This window comes from Uloborus diversus, unplaced genomic scaffold (assembly GCF_026930045.1).
Source record: "Uloborus diversus isolate 005 unplaced genomic scaffold, Udiv.v.3.1 scaffold_309, whole genome shotgun sequence".
Classification (NCBI taxonomy): domain Eukaryota; kingdom Metazoa; phylum Arthropoda; class Arachnida; order Araneae; family Uloboridae; genus Uloborus; species Uloborus diversus.
In genome coordinates this window covers 22,177-35,908 of record NW_026558471.1, presented here as the reverse complement: position 1 = coordinate 35,908, position 13,732 = coordinate 22,177, and the positions used below count along the sequence as shown (strand labels likewise).

Genomic DNA, 13,732 nt, shown 5'->3' with positions numbered 1-13,732 from the left:
GGACTTCTGATTTTACTTAGTGCAAATAACAAACAAGAGCTCTTTTCTGCTGAAGATACCACAGTGTCATCCTCCATATATTACCAGATTCTTGTCACATGTTCCTGAACTGTGAAGCTCATGAACTGTGTAGTTACCATATTTGCTAAAATGTAATAGTAAAAAAAACTTTAAAATGATACTTTTAATTGCATCTAAAGTGATTCGGCCCCTTTAACTAAGTTTCATGTTTTATAAAAATCACTCTTGAGTTTTGATTCAACACATAAATTACATTTATAAACGGGAAAAATATATAAAATTCTTAAAATACACGGCATATTTTTAGCAAGAGTTTTTAATTACATTTGTTCTCATTTTTTGTCGGATGATTATTTTCTACTGAATTTGATGTTATATGTGTCTGTGTTAATTGGTAGGCTGTTCAAGAAAAAGAGAAAGCAGTACAAGAAGGCCTTGCTAGTCTGAAAGCCAATTTCTTCTGTGATTTGTGTGAGAAGCAATATTATAAATATCACGAATTTGATAACCACATCAATTCTTATGATCATGCTCATAAGCAGGTAATTTATTGTTGCTTTTTAAGCTTTATCTCTAAATTCTTCTATATACTTACTCCCAGCTCATAAAGCTTGTGAATTATATGCCGAAATTGCTAGGCGAAAACAAATCTAACAGCAATTCAAAAGTAAGAAATTAATTTTAAATGAAAATACATTGCAGAGAAAGAATCAAATACATCAAGGCTAAAACATAGTAAATATATTACAAGTAAGCATGAAAAATATAAAAAGTAACTCTTGCTTTATCAAGGTTTTACATTTAATATTAATTAATTTATTATCTATCTCTTTTTTTTTTTTTTTTTTTTGTAAAGGCGAAGACAAAATAAATTTGATAGAATAGTGGAAATGTTTTGATGGGATGTGAATGTTGTTTTTCTGGCTCGTTGTTGGCGAAAAATATTACTTTATATTTTTACCTGAATATAAGTTCTTACTTAGTTTATTTCTAACTTATTCAAAAGTTTTCTCAGCAAAAATATTTGCGAGAGCTGATCACTATTATTCGATTATCCGGGGAAATTATTCAATTAAGCGGGGATCTTTAACATTGGGTCTATGGGGAAATATTCTGTTCCGGGAGGCTTTATTTTATAAGCGGGGCTGACAGTATTTAGAAACTTGATTCATTTATGTAGCGTTTTTTTTTTCCCTTTAATTCTAATGTAACTGTTAGTCTTAATGGATTGCTTTATTTAAAAACTAGACATTACATTTTGAATTTCAACAACATTGGTTTTGGCATTGTTTGGCGAGCTAGTGAGCTCTTTGTTGTTTCGACCAGTTTTGAGAAATTTTTTGAAAATGGAATATGACATATCTATAGCATAAAAGTGCCAACCGCTGAAAAACCACCCTCATTCAGACTTTATTAGCTTTTGTGGTTTGTGCAAAAATACAAATTGTTTTTCGCTGAAGTTTATTCTTTCACTTTAAAACAATAAAGTATGTGAAATCATAACTTCAAAAAGATTTATGGGTCACAATACATTAAGAATTTGGGTTTTAAAAGATTTTATTTAAATAGCTTTTTTTTTTAACAGTAGGAATCTGGTAACTTTTACTAGAATTACTGGGAACCAGAACTAAGACTCATGGTTTAACCATTGCTGTTCAGCTAAAGTACAACCAGTATTTTACCAAAAATTAATTATTAAGGTTAATTTCCTTCTATCTAAAATGGGTCTTCCAAATTGTTTTGAAAATTGATTCATTGATTGGTTTGCAAAATCCAAAACCAAAGGCTTCTGTTTAATAATTTGAGTTTTGTCATCAATTAACAAAAAGTTGCAAGAATTTTGAAATTGTATCCTTTTTAATTAAATATTTTTAAACCTATTTTAAAGCTTTTTATATAATAATCTATATGTGTATTAACGTATAGGGTGTTTCGAATTGCACTGACCATTTTCATAATGGAATTACAAAAGAATGGTGACCAGTTACAAATTCATTCTTGTAGATAATGAATTTACAAAGTGAGGAATATATTGTAGTTTATTTTATTTATTAATTTTTTTTATCTGTAGTACAAAATTTTCATATTATATGGTTCTGCAACTTCATATTGCTGCCCACAATGCATGTGGAGAATCTTGACGTGGAAGTATATAATTGTGTTTGTCAGTGGATACATGTGGATACTTTTTAGTTTCGTTATAATACATCGCTCATTTGGAAAAAAACTGCCACTATATGAAATTTTTCATTTTCTTTTTTTTGCTTAAAGGCTTCCAAATGATGTTATTTTCTATGTAAAATAACAACAGATTTTGTGTTTTAACATTAACCACGGGAGAGCACAGTAAACTTACGTATCTTAATGCAAATGGACTGAAGAATTCAACTTCAAACGCTTCTCCTGTCAAATTTCATTTTTCGTATTGTGGCACTCTTCTTCTAAATGAGCGACATGTGTCTTCATGAGCTTAAGGAAGTTTTTACATGGTGAAGATCGATGAATGAAAATACATCAATAAAGACATAAATGTTACTGCTAATTTTATGCTTGAGTTGAGACATGTGGTAGCAGAAGACATTAAACATTTCCATAATAGACATCTTTGTTACATAAAATAATCGGTGAATTTCATGTAATGCATTTAAAAATGTGCAACACCGTATGTTAGTAAATTTTTGTAAGACATGAAATTTCTCGTTTTGAAAGTTTAGAACACCCTGAAAGAAATTTAAATTGTGATTTTATTTTATTTTCGTGGCATGCATATTCTAAAACAAATTTAATGAAATCATAAAGTTGTGCTTTAAATCTCATAATATATTTCAGTGATTGTATTTTCATAAAAAAATATGAGTTATGTTCTGTGCTGCTTACTAAGTTTTTTATGAACTTTCTTACAGCGCCTAAAGGATCTTAAACAAAGAGAATTTGGACGAAATGTAGTTTCAAAATGGAAAAGGGAGGATAAAAGGAAGGAAAAGGAAGCTAAGAGGTTACACGAACTTGCAGAAAAACGAGCACAAGCTGCAGAAATAAGGTTAGTAACAATGTAAAAAAAATTTTAAGTTAAAAGAATAATTGTGAAATGTGTCCCCTAAGATTCTTCTTTCTTTACTGTCACATGCCCCTTTACCCTTATTATTATTCTAAGGAGCTACTTATACCCACTTCTCTGAATAATCTACTTTTTTATTGTCATTTTCTTCTGTAATGTTGATTTTAATTTTTGAAATTCAATGTAAATTTTGTGTTCAGTGGGTTTCTGGCTAATCATTTTTCCTTATGTTTGGAAGCAAGCAATTTTAAGTTTTTTTATTTTAAGAATTAGATTTTCCACTGAGACGCCTCACACAATAATGATCTCATGTCATCAAGGAGTCAGTGGGCTTGGTGATAAATTTGAGAGATATTGCCGAATTTGACCAGAAACTGCCTAATGTTACCAAGTTTGGTGACTTTTCCTCATTATTGTTTTGTGACTATCATCAAGGTCACATGACATCCTACAACCAATCAGAAGTGACTTTAAACCAGACATAGATTTTACAGGGTTGCCACGCACCGGGAAAACCTGGAATTGTCAGAGAAAATGAAAATGGCCGAAAATCAGGGAAAATGAAAAATTGCATATTTCCGATCGTTCTTAGCGCTGCCCGCGGTCTATGACGTAAAAAAAAAAAAAAAAAAAACTTTCAGCGTTGTTTTTTTCGTCGCCATTCCCTTCCCATTCGTCGTTTTGTCATTCCCCTCTTTCTTCTTCCCCCTGCAGTTCTTTTTTATCAAATCTCTGCCATTGGCGCGTGCGCCATAGCAGTCTGTGGCGGACATGCTGCGCAGAAGGTACTTTTCTTCCGCAATAATCTTTTCATATTTTATATTATTTCTTTAAATTAATTAATGAAATTGTATTATTCTAAACAATTTTGTTCTGTAAATTTAGTTCATTGGAAAATTTTAAACTTAGAAAGTTTCTTTTTTACAGAAGTATCGCTAATCTTTTAGTATTTTGGTAGTGATCTTTAAAGACTTCCAATGCGCTTCTTTCTTTCAAAATAAAAGTAATCCGATTTTTAAAAAAAACCTGCGCATCAGAGAAGTTTCTGATCATTGCTCAAAATTTAACTTTATGACAGGGTGCCCACAGGAGTGATTATGGCGCAAGTTGCGCCATCAAAATTTTTGGGGGGGATTTTTTAATTACTTATTTTACTTTATTTTTATTCAAATTATTTACTCATATTATTTTACTTTATTATTTTCATCTGTGTGTGTATTTTATTGGGGAGCGAGCACACTTTTCTTTCAAAACAATAATAATTAAAAATAAATGAAAAGGAAACAAATAAAAAAAGAGGGTTAAAAATAAAAGCGCTAAGGCGTTCAGAAATATTGGGGGGGGGGGGGGGTTGTGCCATTGAACTTGGGGGGGGGGGAGCACCCCTGTTTTATGAGCAACAAACAGGGGAAATATGTGAAGCTAAAAGATGCATGATTTTTTTACAGGCCAAAGTCTAAAAGCGCTTTGAGTTCAATGGATTGGAGGGGTAGAAGGCAATAATTGAAAAAGTTTAGGTTTCATAAGTTTTTAGTTCAGATTATTTTAGCAATTAACTTTATTTTTGTGATACAGATGTCACAATTTTTAATTTTGCAGTTCTTTCACTTGATGTAAGGCAGTGGCTCCTCGCTATTGAAAATAAGATATGCTACATTTACATTAATTGTTTATTACAGTGATTTGCTTCACTTGTGTCAGTACATTAGGGTAGTTCAAAAATACACTTTAAAAAAAAGGTTTCGCCTAGAAAACAGGACACCACTCAATGTTTTTAGACTTGTGGATAGTAAAATACTGGAAGAATTTTAACTTCCTATTCCAACTGAAAGAGGGTGCTCGACCCCCTCCCTCAAAACTTCATAAGTATGAGGAGGGGGTTAAAAAAATACATTGAACTGAAAAAACAATGTTACATACTATAATCTACACGAGTTGTATGCATATTCATTGCAATAAAATAATTACATACATAAAAAAACAGCTGGGGAAATTAAATGTTTCTAAATTTGTGACTTTTTCTATGCTAGAGAGCTAATGTTAAATTAAGGGGTCATTGAGCACCCTCTTAAAATTTGAGTAAGAAGCTAAAACTTTTACAGCATAATACTGTTAGTAAGTCTAAAAAAAATAAGGGGTGTTTTGGACTCGAGCTGAGAGAAAAAAAAAAAAAATTGAACCACCCTTAGTACATATTTTTGATTATTTCAGCTTGAGTAAATTAAATTTGGTAACCATTGTTTGTAAGGTTTGAAAATGAGGTAAGTTTTATCAAAATTTGAGATGTATATATTAATGTTGCAAAATGAAGGTGGAGATCGATAACCGGGAATTTTTCTCAAAACCACCTGGAAATGTCAGGGAATTTCATTCTTGAACTTCCGTGGCAACTCTGATTTTAACAGTGTAGATTCATATTAAATTTTGACAGGTCTCCTGATGGTCTAATAATATCTTTATTAGACCATCTTTTTTATTTGTTCTAAAATTTAAAAATAATAATTGCAATTTCAGTTTCTAAATTGCATTAATGCACTTTAATAAATTTTTAAAACTTAAGGGGTTACAGTACCTCAAAAATGATGAAACAATCAAAAAAAAAAAAAAAAAAAAAAATTATTGCTTATTTCAGAAATAAACACTACTCTGAACACGGGGGAAAAGTTTCATTGCTTTAGTTCAAATATTTTAAAAGTTATGAGTGGTTTTAGGCCATGGTCACTATGTGTTCTTATGCAAAATAAAAACTTTAAATTGCTTTTTCTCAATGATGGTTTTTTTTCTGTTTTCATGTCATTAGAATCCCTAAGAATTTTTTTCTATTAAAGATATAGCTTTAAAGTAATACTTTTTGCAAGTGGGATAACATATTTGACAAAACTGTGCATTGGATAGGCATTTTATAAATTACTCGAATGTTTAGAGCATGTTAAACCTTTAAAAACCAAACTTTTTTTTAAAAAAAATTTAATTTTTTACATTATTAATCACAGAAAATTTTCTAATAAACTCATAAGCAAATGAATGCACAGATTTTTACAGATGATTATAGTGATCGTTTGGCAGAAAACTCTTTTTGAATTAGTGCAAAAATAAAAAAGCCTTATAGATTTTAAAAAACTGAAATTTTCCTCAATTTTTTGAATTTTTTAAAAAAGTGGGCAATATTTTTAAATTTTGAAAATAAATTATTGATTAAGAAATAAGTATGCATGTTATGGTTTCAAAGAAATATAAAATTTACTTAAGTTTAAAAAATGTTTGAAAGGTACTGTGACTCCTTAAAAGTTACAAATGAATTTTATCATTTTGTTTTAGATGAAATTTGAATACATAAGTTCTATACATTCTAAAGGCATTCATACACCCTTCCAAAAAATATAGACAAAAGCATAAAATACAATTCACAGTAAAAATAAGTATGCAGAGATTTTTTTTCATATGTGTACAGTAATAAACTACATGAAACAAAAGTTAGGGTTAATTTATTAGAAAAAACATCTTGTGTTGAATTTATTGATGAAAACAGAAAACAGGGTGTCCCATAATTATAGGCAATTTTAAATTTAGAAATTATGTTGAAGGTTGAGAAGCACAGCTATAAATGTAATTGTTACAAATACCGTATTACCCCGCATTATCCGGCATGCCGGAAAAAACGAGGTTGACCAGCATACCGGGGAATTCGAATTTTCCAGTATGCCGGATAATTCGAGGTTTATTTTGCAACAAAACAAAAGTAAATTTCCGCATTCAGTTCCAATCAGAAAGCAATCCACTGTAAGGGGAAAAAAAATAAATTCCGAAAGTAACCTTCTTTCAAAAAAAAAAAAAAGTGTATTCCATATAATATGTGCTTGTTATTTATGGCAGGTCATTATTAATGGATTTAATTATGTGCCAATTAAGTAAACTTAAGAAAAAGCACTCAAAATTACATGATGATTACATACTGAGAATTATTTTTTCTTGATTATTTTTTAAATAACGTAAAGGGTTTTTGTTTTTTAAAAGTTCTGGGTCTCCAAATTTCAAATGTGTGCTGCAAAAGTCATTTTTATTGATTTAAAATTTAAATGGGAAATGTAATTAGTTCGAAGATGGCATTTTAGTTATGTAAAGTTCTTTTTGACTCTTCAGTAGTATTATGTCTAAAACCCAAAAATATAATGTATGAAATTTGTTTCATTCCATATGATTTATTGTCATTATGTATGAAATATGAAAGATTCAAGTAAAAAAAGAAGTTTCATAGTTAATCCTGTTACAACAAATTTCAAAAGGTCTTAAGATTTTTTCATTGTATCGTGAATTTGATTATAATGGAATTGAAGCAATGTAATGACAATTTAAACTGAACTGAACATTTATTTCATTGAAATATGTAGTCTGTCCAATAAATATGTGAGCTCATGCAATCTAGCGGCCATGACACGGACAATGGTCCCGTTAACTGTCGGCGATCCCAATGAGCTGTGAGTTCTTGATAGATCGCCAAACTGCACGTATGTTGCAAGTTATGTTTGTTTCTGTTGTCCTTGTTTTTACTGTTGGCTGAAAATGGAAATTCATGAAATAATGGAGCAACAAATCACATGATCTCAAGTGTTTGAGAGATTGTGTTCGTTGTGTGCTGCCAAATTTGACTCAAGGCGATGAATAGATCCTTCACTATGACAGTGCACCAGCACATTCAGCATTGATTGTTTGCCAATTTCTGGCAAAAACTGAAACATCCATGATCATCCTCCTTATTTGCCAGATCTCACACCCTGCAACTTTTTTCTATTCCCAAAATGCAAAAATGTGATGAGAGGACATCAATGGAAAGATTTGAACTCAATAAAGCAAGAAAGGATGAGACAACTAAAGAGCCTAACTGCCAAGGACTTCCAAGAGTGCTTTTAAAGAGTGGAAAAGAAGATGGGATAAGTGCATATCAACGAATGTAGAGTACTTGGACAAAAATCGATGTCTACTAAATTTTGCAAAATAAATTTTTTTGTGCATGAAATACACCGCCAGCTCAGTCATCTCCAGCCAAGGACTGCAGTTTCGTGCTTATTAGCACTCATCAACCCGGCATAGGAAAGTGACTGAGCAGGAGATGGAAAACCTCTTAAGGAAGCCAAGAGTGCCAAAGAAACTGGTAGCTAAAACAGAATTAGCACAGACCAGACGAGTGACCGAAGCAATGGTTCGGTTCAACTCGAAGATTGATGGCAAGGCATGGTATATTCAGTAAATTACCGCCCATTAATTACTGAATATACCATGCCTTGCCATCAATCTTTGAGTTGAACCGAACCATTGCTTCAGTCACTCATCTGGTCTGTGCTAATTCTGTTTTAGCTACCAGTTTCTTTGGCACTATTGGCTTCCTTAAGAGGTTTTTTCCATCTTCAGTTCGGTCACTTTCCTATGCCGGGCTGATGAGTGCTAATAAGCACGAAACTGCAGTCCTCGGCTGGAGATGACTGAGCTGGCGGTGTATTTCATGTATTTCTGCTTTAGCCCTGGCTAATGGGCGGTAATTTACTGAATAAATTTTTTTGTGGCCTCAGTTCGCGTATTTATTGGACAGACTATGTAGATATTTTATTGTATTAGTATTCGCTATAATGAGATTTTACTGTAGAATAAAACTGACTTAATTTAGGTCGTCAATGGGTAGAATAAAATGCTTATTTACAAGCAGGAAAGAATTTTGTTATTTAAAGTGATTTTACAGAAATACATTTAGTTTTTATCGCATTCAATTATTTTTCCTTTTAAGTTTTAACTTAATTGTGATTTTACAAAGTTTAATAACTTTTCTTATTTATTGTTTGTCAAAAAATATGAAAAGCTTTATCATTTTCTTTATTACTAGTACCCTCATATTTGTCGTTAATTTTAATTGACTGATTTTTGTAGATAGAGTGTTCATTTCTGTGAAAACAATGAGAAATGGTTAAGTTTATTTGACATTTTAAAATAATTTGGTAAACCTTTCAGTTTTTTCCTTGATAAATTAGTAGCATTGCTTAATTGCTCCTGTGAAACGCTGAAAACATTCACAATTTTCACATAAAAATATCATTTTCAGTGGAGAAGAATCTTGTATTTTATTTGGCATTCTGCTCTGTTGAAGTGAAGCAAACTAGGAGAATGATAATGAAGCTAAAATCTTATTTGAGATGCAACGGCGAAAGATATCTTTGATGCTGGTTGGATCGAAGGTTATAATCTAAGCCTAATCTGAGTAATTTAATTAGGTGTTAAGATACATATAATAATTAGTACTTATTTCAAAGGGTTTTTTTTTAACTTAGTTTTTCGGTTTTTGAAGTTTGATATTTTTTTTAACTTTAATAAAGTGCATGTCGCAATAAGTATGACTACTGATAAAAGTGTAATGTGTCATAATTTTATGAATATGTTTTGTTGTTCCAATTGCTGAAATTATATTTCTCTCTTTTGTTAGAAATAATGTCTTAAGTCTTGATTCAGAGCTATTCTTTCAAAATGAGAAAAAAATGAAATGAAAAAAAAATTAATAGCATGTTTTTTTTTCTCAAATGATATAAATGATCAAAGCATACCTATGCATTTCTGGAAGGAAGCATTCTTCAGCCCTTTTCTATTTGTTATGGCAAATGATTGCGATTGATGATGTCTATAAAATTTATTCTAGAAAATTGCATACTATAAAGCAATGTGGTATTTTTTTTATCTTAGCAGCTTCTGGGATAAATAAACATTAATTTAAAACAATGTTTTAATTGCAATTTTTAATCATTCTTGGAAATGTCTTTGATTTTTCCTTCCAATTCAGTCAAAAAAAAAAAAAGCACACACACACACACACTGTTCTTGTATGTGACTTGAATTTTTCTATGTTCAAAAAACTGGCTTCAGATAAGAAAATTAATTAATCAGTGCAATAAGAACCAAATGTTTTCTTTTAAATTTTTAGCTTTTGTGTGTAAATTTGCTGTTTTATCATAACATTATTTATCTAATATTTATTATTTTTACTGTGATATGAAATGCATTCAATGAAAAATTAGCCAGAACTTGCTATTGTAATCATAAATGCACAAGTTTTTAATTTCTACAACATGAGCATTGCAGAAAATCGTCTCTTATTTTTTACTTTAAATATTTTAGTATTATTTACTGTTTTTAAATTATTAATTTGTTTATTTTATAATTATTATTTTAATGTTCAATAAGATTAATGTCTTGGGAAAGATTTAGAAATGTTTTCCTCAAAAAAGCTAGGAAGAATTGTGCATGTTCTGTTCATTTTCTTATTTTTTATTGGCCCGCGAACAGATTTTTGTCCAGCCCGCAGGAAGCTTGCAAACTTTTTTCTATTTTTCGGAACAGAGACAATCTTGTTGGAAACATAATTGAGACTTTATTTTTAACTACAAATAATCATTTAAAGTCTTTTTTATCATTTTTTAATCATTTTTTACTGTTAACTACAAGTGCACCAACCCTATCTCTCTTTTTGCTCTTTTCGAGAACAAATCTCTTTTCTCTGCCCTACATTCTCCAGTTAGTCACCTGGCATTGGGCATTTCCTGGCGCCAGGGAAAACATGTTCTAGACTGACATCAGATTTAAATGTTTATTGCCAAACTCTAATGCTAGATTCTGATCTTTGTGAAAAAACTTGTTAACAGAAGGAGAAAGTTTCCCACAATAGCGTTTAAAGCAGAACATCAACCATTGATTTATCCCTTCGTTTTTCATTTTCATAATTTTGGTCCTTTATTCACGCACAATTTTTCATTTAGCTTAGAAATATGGGAAAGTGGATTCCCAAGCCCTTAAAAAATCTATCTAGAAGAGAGGACAGTTTTTGCTCAGGTTGGCTTTTTTTTCTTCTAATATCACGAAGCGGTTTTGCTCTTTCTTCTAAATTTGTATATGTCGACCCCGTTATAGATATGCAGATTGTAGTTTCACACGCCTCACGAAGTGCGCATCGATCGTGAACAGTATCTTTTATTTTTATAGTGCTATTTAGCATTACAATGACTTCTTGTGAGAAAATGGAAAGTTGATTTTGAGTGCCGTACTTTTAATAAACAGTGGACACACGATTATTTCATGATCGATAACAATAATAAAGCATTGTGTCTTATTTACAAAGAGCTGTCGCTGTTCTAAAAGAATTTTCATGTCTGTAGACATTGATACAAAACACAAGAGCAAATTTTTCAATTAAACCCGTAAACTATGAGGGGATTAAATTGTTTCTTTGAAAAATTCTCTTTCAACTCAGAAACATATTTGTGAAGCCTGTAAAAACCAGTTTCAAAGTCAGCCATATTTTGGCTAAAGCTGGTAACCCTTTTACGGACAGTCAATCGGTGAAAGATTGCATCTTGGTGACTGGTTGTAAACAGACATTTTGAAATTGAAGTACATTAAATCTAAGTACAGATCTTCTTTATCAGACGAACATTTAAAATCCCTCTTAATGATCGGTACTTCGAAATTTGTCCCTGAATGGACTGAAATATTAAGCGGTAAACAAATGCAATCTTCTCATTAATATTTTGACTCTTTAAAATACATTAAAAGCTTTACACGTGTTGTGTTCTCATTTATTTCCCAGTTTTGAATCATCATTAACTCAATAAAATAAATTTGTAGTGCATTGCAATAATTTTGTCTTGTATCACTCACTCGTTAGATTTTTTTTTTTTTAACTTCACTTTATTTTGTGACAAAGAATACTTTTTCTTTCAGTTTTCTGTACTATTCTAAATTTTACTCCTTATCATTTTATTATTAGAAATTTAAGGGCACTTAAAATATTATTTCATTTAGCTAACAGCAAACAAATGCTTGAAGAAATATAGCAATTTAGGAGCAAGCTCAGAAATTTTCAAAAACTATCACTAAGCGCTTAATTAAAAACAAACTGAGAGGTTGGTTATGTTTTGGTTGTCTTGCACACATAAATGCGTACGGATATCGAGAAAAAATTAAGTTCGCATTTGTTTAGGCTCAATTAAAAGGGAATTTATGTTAAAGTTTGAGTGATAAATTTGTATGAAGCCGATAGTTCCTTGTCTGTACACAATGAAGGGTCATTCCACACAGATTCAACGGATGAGTGCGCTCGACCATTTTTAATTTTTTTGAAACTCATATTCCAAAAAGATGCATATGAATGATGTTTAAAAGCACTTTTATTTTTTCTCTAACCTTATTCCTTGATTTTTTAGAGGTCATCAAAAAACATTTTCGAGTCAAAAATGGGACTTTTAGACCTTTACATTTTGGCCAAAATGTATTTGAATTACATTTATGGCAGTTAATTTTACGCTTTAATGTTAAAGTGCATAAGATGATAGTCTTACATGCTGAGTTACGTGGCTGTAACTTAATAATTAAAATAATGGCAACAGGTTAAAGTTCAAGGTCAAATGTAAAATTTTTACTCATTTCAAGGGGGGATAACTCGCGTAAGGGACGGAAACACAAAATGAAATACGGCAAAAACTAATCACTGAAACCATGCTAATAAGAATATGTAACTCTTGCTGTGTGTTTGCTTACCCCTTATTGGTTACAGCCCCTCAAAAATCAGAAAAAGGACAAAAAATGACATTTTTAGACCCCTGTAAACCAAAATGGGATGGAATTAAAATTAAAATTTCTTGGCTAATTGAATGTTCCTTTCAAATACTATACATGTTATATATATATATTGTTTTGTGTATTTGGTTTGTAAAAAAGATACAGGTCTTTGAAATTGAGCAATTTTGCTAGTTAATTTACGCACTTAAACAGAAAAAAAAAGTGTGAAAACTTCATTGCACTTTCTTAAATGGCCTATATAATATATTATACTGTAAAAACATATTTTAAGTAGAAAAAACTATTTTAATTTGATAACTTAGAAATATTTGGACATGAATGATTAGTTCATACTTGATTGACAGCTTAAGTAGTTAATTTATAGACTATCTACACACACAAATTTTCAATACACATTAATATATCTATATTGCCTTAAACATATGCAAAAAAATTACATATGCAAAATTTAAATTTTAAAAAGTGCATTTTTTATTTCTTGTTTGAGTGTAGTTTTGAAAAAATTAACTCACCTAGTAGTCCTATAGTTGTAATGGTGACTCAAGTATGTGGCGTTTTGGAATGCTTTACCAAGGCACATTCATAATTTGATACTTTGAAAATGTACTAGGAGCTAGACAATGACAGGAGTTCTAAATTTAGTGATCAACACAAGCTGTGTAATAACTTTTTTGACAATAATGGGCATTTTCTTTTGATAATCTTTTTAGTAACACACTATTCTTCATACCTATTGCTAGGGGACAATAATTTTATAGAGATAATATGTAAATACGGTGGCATAAAGCAGTGATTAAATGTTGTATTGGGAATTTTATTTGCAGAGTGAAACCTTTCTTGCAGCATTTTTTCAGCTAATTTAATATACTGAATGCTCTCAAGGATACATGCGATGTTTAGTAGCAAAAATGCAGAAGGTATGCATTTCTTTAGGAATTAAAATGTGACTTCTAGTAGTTCTTTGCAAGCAGTGGCGTAGCTAGACCCGACTTTCGGGGGGGGGGGGTTACTTCTTTTATATATATCTCTATATATATATATATA

At 30.7% G+C, this 13,732-nt stretch overlaps 1 protein-coding gene across 1 annotated transcript in view; it reads left to right on the top strand.

The window, feature by feature from the left end:
• LOC129233283 (dentin sialophosphoprotein-like) overlaps positions 1 to 13,732 on the top strand; it is a 77,975-nt gene that overhangs the window by 52,839 nt on the left and 11,404 nt on the right. The window contains exons 6-7 of the mRNA XM_054867331.1: positions 420 to 563; positions 2,925 to 3,061. Of these exons, the coding sequence (XP_054723306.1) occupies positions 420 to 563; positions 2,925 to 3,061 (281 nt within the window). The remainder of the gene's footprint in view (positions 1 to 419; positions 564 to 2,924; positions 3,062 to 13,732) is intronic.